Raw genomic sequence first — 8,738 nt, forward strand, 5'->3', positions numbered from 1 at the left:
GTCCAGCTCTTCATCCACCAGTACCCCCAAGTCCTTCTTGGCAGGGCTGCTCTGTATTGAACCCCCAGCCTGTCTTGATACCAGGGGTTGCCCCGACCCAGGTGCAGGACCTTGCACTTGGCCTTGTTAAACCTCATGAGGTTCACACAGGCCCACTTCTCAAGCTTGTCCAAGTCCCTCTGGATGCCATCCCATCCCTCCGCCATGTCAGCTGCACCACTCAGGTTGGTGTCATCTGCAAACTTGCTGAGGGTGCACTTGATCCCACTGTCTATGTCATTGATGAAGATATTAAACAGTACCAGTCCCAATCTTCGCCTAAAATTACATTCAGATTGTCTATTTTTACTAATCGATTCACTTTTATCAATTTACCTCCATCTTTAACAGATCAACTGTTCATAACGTTCTATTTGTGAAATGCTATTTACTTAAAAGAGAAGTCAAACCTAGGAAACAAACAGATCAGCATGGAAAATAGTAATTAGTACTACAAGAACTTAAGTTTTAAAGGAATATAAATCCAAAGACATGCACAAATAAAAATGTAGAGTGGTCCAAATTCCTCAAAGGGACTAGACTAATTTCATAGTTAGGACAGTAATGTAAGATAAAAAGTCAAGATATAAGAATGCCAGTACTAGAAAAATTAATACCAACCAAATGCACTGAAAGGATGGTTACCCAACAAATAATCTACTTACAAGTAGCAATTTCCCTAGACGGTATTATTTTCATTGATACTGATTGTAAATCCATAAATTCAAATCTATAAAAATTACAAAAAGCAAGAAACATCTTCCTAACACTCTCAGTGCTGCATTTCATCTTTCCTTAAGTTTTGTACATCATTGTTGGCTATTCCATGTAGCACACACAAGTAACTGAACACCATACCTCACCTCAGAAGCTGTGTAAGAGCTATATGCTGGAAAAAGCGGTGGGAGAGGTAATCAATTTTCAAGGAATACCTGTATCAGCCTCGCAGCTGCTGTTGCCGAGTTCCATAGAGAGGGAAAGTTGCACTCAGTACTTTATCAGCAGCCAGCTAATGGAATACAAAGTAACTCTTATTCTCCATTTTTTAATTACCTTTTTTTTTTTTTTAAGGCAGCGGTAGATGAATTGGAGGCCAAAAAAAGATTTGTAATATTAAAAAATTCAAAAGAAGAGGAAGAGTGGAAAAAACTGATGAAGAAATCTTTTATGCCATTAGCATTCTCCTGAACTCCATGTATTTGCAAAAGACACACTGGCAACTTTTGAAAGACTTACCTTTTCAAATGGGAAAGTACCCTGAACGGTGAGGTGCTTTCATTTGAAGCATTAGGAAGAAGACACATTTCCAACTCCATTAATATTTACAAGCAATAAAGAAGAATCCAAACCCATACTTAACTACAGCTTATCCCATTTTACTCGCTTGGAGGCCTGGAAATTACATGGAAATTGTTTTTCCAGAACTCCTATGAAAATGTAATTAGAGCTTTCTTTCCTCCTCTTTCTTCTTACTAGTAACTTATTAGCCAAAAGTGACATCTTTCTTGTCCTCTACCAGCTTCAAACCTTCCCATGGACAATGGGTACAGTGATATACTTCTTCAGACTGGAAATGGTGAGAGCACTGATATTTTAGAAGCTCACTGACGTGTTTAAGAGTCACTTCACCTGCAAAGAATGGCACCCCTCAGAGCCGCTGCCTGCATCTTTCTTTACCAATAGATACATCATAGAAATTGGCAAAATACTTTATATTGGGATCAATTTTCAAGTATCAGTAAGGCTGTAAACAGTTCCTTCTAATGTGCATACCATACTGAATTTAGAGAGTTTATAAGTGCGCTCCTGGGGCAAGTTAGCAGCAAGCTCTTCATGGCTCACCCAGAGAAGTCTCAGCCTGGTTGTGCCATGCAGACTCCATGACAGCTGAAATGTTGAGAGCATCTCAGGGACTTGGAAGAGGAGCTAATACCACTTTGGCACTCTTCAGACACCCTACAGTTGCACTAGCAGATTTTATGATCAAGTGTTCTCACCTCTCAGCTCAGGTTTTTGAGTATTTGTTTCATCCATACAGCTAAAATTATTCACCAGAAAAGGACAAATATTTATGAGGAAGTTACAGACATTACGTGACCTGTCCATGGGCAAACAAGTCAGAGAAAGAGTTTATTTAAAATACTCATGATACATTTGAAGAATGTTTGAGTACTTCATCTGTATCGGGATCTGTTTCATGTCTTGTATCTTCTATAAGCTGTAAGTTACCAAGAAAAACTTCTTAAAACAATGAATGTGCATAGAGACATAAGCAAACCTTCTTTTCTATCTGAAACTGTGCAGAAACAGACCGTTATTCCTATAGGACAATGACCTGTTTTGTTTATAAAGGAATAAAAATGCAATTAAACAATCTTATTGCGGAATAAGTCTACATTTTCCAAGATGAAAACTAAACATCTTTCTATCTGGAAAATTTTAAACTGAATTTGACCTGTGACACCACCTACCCTTAAAAAAAGATTAAGGACGAATTAAATAAGCTTTCTGATGCATTTATTATTCACATTTATTTCATTTAAAACCTCCAGAGAGAAAGAAGCACACTAATGCATATTTCTCCTCTATAAAAGTAAACCCCCGTTTTCTGAAACAGAGTACAAACAACGTTTCAGGCTTTCTTTATCTGCATTTCCAGTGTTTCAAGTTTTACCCAATGTTACTCTTAACATAACTGAAGAGCATACCTCACCTTTTTCAAAACAATGGCAGGTTTACACTAATAATTTACCCAAGACTGCCATCTGCTGTCAATATCCACTTAGTTTGCTTCCAAAATGAAGTTTACATAAGCCAAAGTTTGTCATCAATTATTATAAAAACAAGAGGGTTTTGAAAATTTGCACAACAAATAAAAATTATATAAACTATAAACTATATAAAGGCTATAAAAGTTTTGACTGCATTTTATAAAATCAAAATATTAAATACAGTCTTAAAAACTCTGGAATAGTTTTCAGGAACGTGTAGCAGTACTGCTTCTGTGCAGCACTACTGGTTTTCTGATCAAGCATTTCTGAAAACTTTACTTCTTGTTTAGATGCAAAATTGCTTGTTAAGCTGGTGAAAACCTGATCCAAATGGAACGAGTGTTCATTAAGGAAAAAACAGTATTTTACTTAAAATTAGCCACCCTATAGAAGGTGACAAAAATCTTTATGAAGGAAAAAGTACTTTGAAGTTCTCATAAATACTGGCACAACAATAATAGGTGAGTGAAATTAGGAATTAGTATGACATCCCAACACATGCAGAAATTCTGAAGTATCCAGTCTCCAACTAGGATTTTAACTAACATTACTGGCGATGTATTGGCTAACTGCAATTCAGAAAATACCCTTTATTTTTCTGAACAGGCCACTGTAGAGGCTATGCAAAACTGGAAACATGATCTGTAAGACAAGGCTGCCTCACCTGCAACCTTTGGGCCACAAAGAGCTTGTCAGCAATTCTACCTTCTTTTCCAGTGCAGGCTATTGGTCAAATGAATTATTCTGGCAATAATCCATTCACCCCTTACCATCTTCCTTCCAGAAATCACCCATGTCCCACAAGAACCCAGCCAGGACACAAGAGAAGCTGTAGGAGAGGCAACCCGCAGCACTCTGTGGGCAGGTCCTGGTAGCACTACTTCCCAGCATTTCTTTTTCCCTCAGGGACCCTCAAGGACTCCTCTGCATGATCACACCATGCAGGGGATCACCCACCAGCATATGGTCTTCCCTGTCACAAGCAGCTATATGAGAAGCTTAACACCACTGCAAGCAGATGCAGACTCCAGGCTCTTGTGCCACAGCAAGGGGTACAATAACAGCTATCACACAAAAAGGATTACAGTCAGATGACTGACAATGAGGTTATCCTTTTTTAGGGTAAAGGTTTCATGTTCGAATTCAGCCCAAAGGCAGCATTTCAGAAATCCTTACAATGACGATACAAAAGCTTGACTGGGATAACTTCCATATTGAAAAAAGTGACCATACTATTAAATTTGTATTATACTAAAAATTATTAATATTATTATATTAAAAACGCCACCAATATTCCACGTACTTTCACACAAAACTGTAGAAATTAATACGCATTTACCTTCAGTTTTTGGCAGAGGAGAGCCGTAGCATTGTATAAATGCATCAGAAGTAAAATGAGGGAGATTACCTTACTTGTACATACTTACTGCACTTCCTTACAAAACTGTAATATTAAGTTCACAGCAAGAAAAAAAAAAAGGAAAAATAACTACAGTTTTTCATAATTTCACATCCTCTAGTGACATTGTTTTTCTAATCTAAAGTTAGCCAAAATTTAAAACAAGGCAAGCTCCCAAACAGATAAAAAAGCTCAACTAGAAAATGTCATTCTTTATAGGGGACCAGAAGAATCTGTACCTTTTTTTTTTTTTAAAAAAAATCAGCAGAAAGCTATACAATTTTCTTTAAGCCTACAAAATAACAACACAACAACATACTGAACGTATTTCCAATGCCAGTTAGATCTGTGGCAAATAGTCTGTGAAAGCATAAAAAAATATAGTCTTAAACAAGTTATTCACAGGGTGTAAACAACACAATTTGTATTACAACAAGATGACCTGCAGAAACAAAGAAATGTAAAAACAATATCTAGGGTGTTTTTCCTCGGGTCTTAAACTGGTTTCCCACTGCTGCACAAGAGACAAGGTTAAGCCTTAACCTAACTCAGTAACTAGCACTCCTGCAGCACCAGCCAGAGCTGTATCCAGCTCTTAGTCTTGCACAACCAGGAAGTCCAACTCAGGGAGTTGGACTCAATGATCCTTATGGCTCCCTTTCAACTAGAGATATTCTATGATTCTATGAACCATACCTCAAGGTACATAAAGCCTGAGTCACCACATCGTATAGAAGAAAGGGAAAGCTGGATGTACATCTTATTCTGCACGCAAAAGTATCCCAAACTGGAAACTGGTCCCAATGTCTGATGAGATTCAATCACCTTGACCTATCTGACTGCAATCTAAATAGCTTACAGAAAACTATCAGCTGTAGATACATATTCTCAATAACTAAACCAAAAAAAAAAAAGAATATAATGAAAATCAATGCAACTTTAAGGAAAAACTAAGAAAACAAGTAACACGCAGCACCTCTCAATTTATACACTATAATTCCATAAATTGGTAAGAGTATAGGGAATAAAAAGAAACAGTTTACTAGGCAAGATAAAAAGGAGGACTTCAACAACATGCAAAATCATGACAGTATATTTCAATTACTACCAGAAATCTGACTACCTGGTTTAGGTGGTGCATGAACAATTTTAGCTGGACGTGATGGTTCTCCAGGGACTGGTGTGTCTTTATCCGCACATATCTGAAGAGAACCTGATTCCACCTTCTGCACATTCACCTCTTCTTTTGTTACTCCTGTGTCCTTATCTTCATTCTCCACCCTCTCTGTGTGATCCACACTCAAGGGAGTCAGTTCAGACTGACTGACATGAGATCCACTTTTGTATGCAAAATCGCATGCAGCCACATCCTCTATATGGGAATCCATAGGCTCTTCTGTAAATAATTAAAAACTGCATGAGTGAATTTCTCTCTGTATAACCGCAGCTCACACTTTGCACAATTAACATTAACATTAATTCATTTCCAATTTTACAACTGTTTTCCAACAGATAAAGTGACTGTTTGCAATAGTCTGAAAATGGAAAACTTCCTTTATGACCCCGAATTACTAGCACCGACTCATTTATGAGAACAGTTTTATTTTCTCCACTAAAATGGGGCAGTCAACTAATCTCATGCCATAACTTCAAACAAACAACAACAAAAAAAAAAAATCCAAAAAACTTAACACACACACACACACAAGAGCCAAATCATAATGATTCAGAACCAACACAACAAGTTCCACCACAACTGAGAATAGCTGGTTCTGGTGTTGGATAAATGAGGTGTGACTATTCGATCACCTGGAAGAAAAACTCTCCTTTCCCTGCTTGCTCTTCCTTTTCTCTGCCACCCAGTCCTGCTTAGTCCTCTCCAGATTATCACTTCTATGACAGAGGTAAAAACAGGGTCTAATGCTCTACGGCACCCAGCTAGAAAGTAAGCACATACCCAGAGATGACCAGATAAGCTGGTCTATGCAAAAGGTAAGGAAACATATTCTTCAATAGAGCAAGTCAGCTGCACAAGCTGGTCTCGGGGCTACATAGTCCTCTTGACTCAAAACACACTGTAAAGACACAACCTACCCAGACCTTTATAAAGGGGTCTATATAGAAAAATCAAAGCGTATTAGCCATTCGATCACTCTAAGCAGGTACTTGATCCTCCTTTCAAACATCAGTATTGGTTTTCAAACACTAAGAATCTCTTACCTTCACTCACTACTTTCGAAACATCTCCTTTGGAAATAAATTTCAACATCTTCTTCAGAACTTTCTTGTGAGATTTGGAGGTCTGAAAACTCAAAGCCTGGCACCTTAAAAAGAAAAAATTATGACCGTTTCCTTTGTGAAAGATTATTTAAAAAAAAAAATGTTAAGGAACCACTTTAAAAAATTACACTAGATATGTATTTTCTAAATATTTTTTAAGTTTCCCTATATTAAGTGGTCAAATATTTTATCACCACTTTTGAGTTAATAAAATTATGTTGCCTTGTATTGCATAATATCATTCTTTATGACATGTTTTGTGTGTATATCACTATAATCACTAAAATATGCCAAGGTGACCTCAAGCACTGCGTAAAAAGCTTTCCTAGTAGGCTAATACACTAGAATTTTTCACTTATTTTTCTTACAGATACAGCATTGACACTAACTACTAATGCTGGAAAAGCATATCTAGAATTATTCATACCTATTCAACAGACAGCCTTTCTTATTTGGGCTACTAAAGCAGTGTTTGTGGGATACAGACATACTGGTTCACCTGCAACCAGTGAGCAATCATAGGACTCTTGCTTTGGATTGCAACCCAAAAGCAAGAGGCAAGGGTACAGACTTCGCAGGTTGCTTACAGGAAAACATCACTGAGCCGCTGATGTGCCTGTGCACAAACCCAACAACATATATTTAGTATTCAAAGTATCATTAAAAGTAGATATTTCAAGTATTCTGTATTTAAAGCAGTAAACACAAATGGTTGAACATATTTGAAGCAGTCAAATCACTTACAGTAGTATATTTTGAGCTTCTTACCTTATTGTATATTGAGGACAACATGTTTGATTCATGATAGGTTTGTAGACATATTTTCCACTTCTAGAAATAATAATAAATATGTATTGATTTTTTGTTGCTTATACTACAAAATAAATGGAAGACCAACCTTTTTTGTTAATATAAAAATATTACATGACGAGTAACAAAAGTCAAGATGCAAGTTCTTCAGCTTTTTGCTGCTATACTGCTATCCTTCCAAAATAACTCAATATTTTCCTGTTCAACAGTGTCATGTTACAGTGTCACGTTACAAAAAGTTGCAGAGCATTGGACAAATAGTTCTATTTCAATTACTTATGGAAACTAGTTAACTGTTTCCACAGACCTAAATTTTAAATCTGGATTCTAAATTGTATCTAAACTGACAACACGGCTTTGTATTTTCTTTTTAAATTTACCTTCGCCATCCTCTGTCTATGAGATCCTGGTAATCTTGAACTGTCATTGAATGGGCCCACATACCTGAAATAAATAATACAGTAACACACTTGACTGACCACAGTTATGCTTTAAAATACAACAAGTTCTACAGAAGTATTACTGTAAATCTGAGTAGCCAACGATGACTTTCAAACAGATGTCTTTCAAGGATTTGGCATACTCATAAATCTCGTAAATTACTGATTTCAACACCCACATTAAGTGTAAAAAAGTGGGATGCAATCAACTATATTGCTCTGATCGTACAAGTTAAAAGTTTACCTCTCCACCTGCTATCTTTCCCAGAGATACACCAACAAAATAACATAAAATTGTTCCTTAATTTTGTTAAAATCAGTCGGAAACACAGGGCCAGAACTCTTCTGAGAGGGGCTGAAGCTGACACAGACCATTCCAGGGACCCCCTCAGAGAGCAACAGCCCAGGTGGCTACCAAGCTGAGCAGAGCTCAGGGACTGTCACCTCTTCACCAGGCAAAAGAATATAATCCGCTTCCCATTGAGCTGGCCTAAGCAAAACTTGTCTAGCCACAGCTTTAGAGCCATCGAGCCTTGCCGGGCAGACGCTCTTATCTACCAGTTAATCCAGACTGTCGCTGGAGGGTCAGGCAGGGCAGTTGCACCTGAGAAGTAGAACTGGACCAAGAGAACACTTAGGGCGAGATCCTAACTACATTCTTAGTTAGGGTGCATATGTTATGACAGTAATAATTAAAACATTTCATTCTTTACAAAGCTTTCCCGTTATTTTTGACGGTTTGCCCCTAGAGTGGAGAAGTACTCCTATAAAACCAGACCATAAGGCAAGGTTTCCCAGTGAGCCCATGGCCTCCGGCGGCCCCGGCCCCACACCGACCCCGTCTCGCTTCGCAGGCTGCCCCGAGAAGCCCGCGCTGCCCGCCCCCCGGCAAGCCCACAGTAAGGGCTTTCGGGCACTTTCCGGAGGGAGGGGCAGCTGCCCGCTCCCGGCAGGACAGACGCGGGAGGGGCGGGCGGCGGTGGCAAAACGCCCCCCTTT

General features: G+C 38.3%; 1 protein-coding gene across 2 annotated transcripts in view; it reads right to left on the reverse strand.

Moving 5' to 3' along the window:
• ATE1 (arginyltransferase 1) overlaps nucleotides 1–7,741 on the reverse strand; it is an 86,141-nt gene extending 78,400 nt beyond the window's left edge. For both annotated transcript variants that reach the window (XM_009277921.1, XM_009277922.1), the window contains exons 1-4: nucleotides 7,680–7,741; nucleotides 7,258–7,320; nucleotides 6,430–6,533; nucleotides 5,333–5,605 (exon numbers count right to left, since the gene is read on the reverse strand). In XM_009277921.1, the coding sequence (XP_009276196.1) occupies nucleotides 5,333–5,605; nucleotides 6,430–6,533; nucleotides 7,258–7,320; nucleotides 7,680–7,741 (502 nt within the window). The remainder of the gene's footprint in view (nucleotides 1–5,332; nucleotides 5,606–6,429; nucleotides 6,534–7,257; nucleotides 7,321–7,679) is intronic.
• Between the last annotated feature and the right edge of the window lie 997 nt (nucleotides 7,742–8,738).

This window comes from Aptenodytes forsteri, unplaced genomic scaffold, assembly GCF_000699145.1.
Source record: "Aptenodytes forsteri isolate BGI_AS27 unplaced genomic scaffold, ASM69914v1 Scaffold15, whole genome shotgun sequence".
NCBI lineage: Eukaryota > Metazoa > Chordata > Aves > Sphenisciformes > Spheniscidae > Aptenodytes > Aptenodytes forsteri.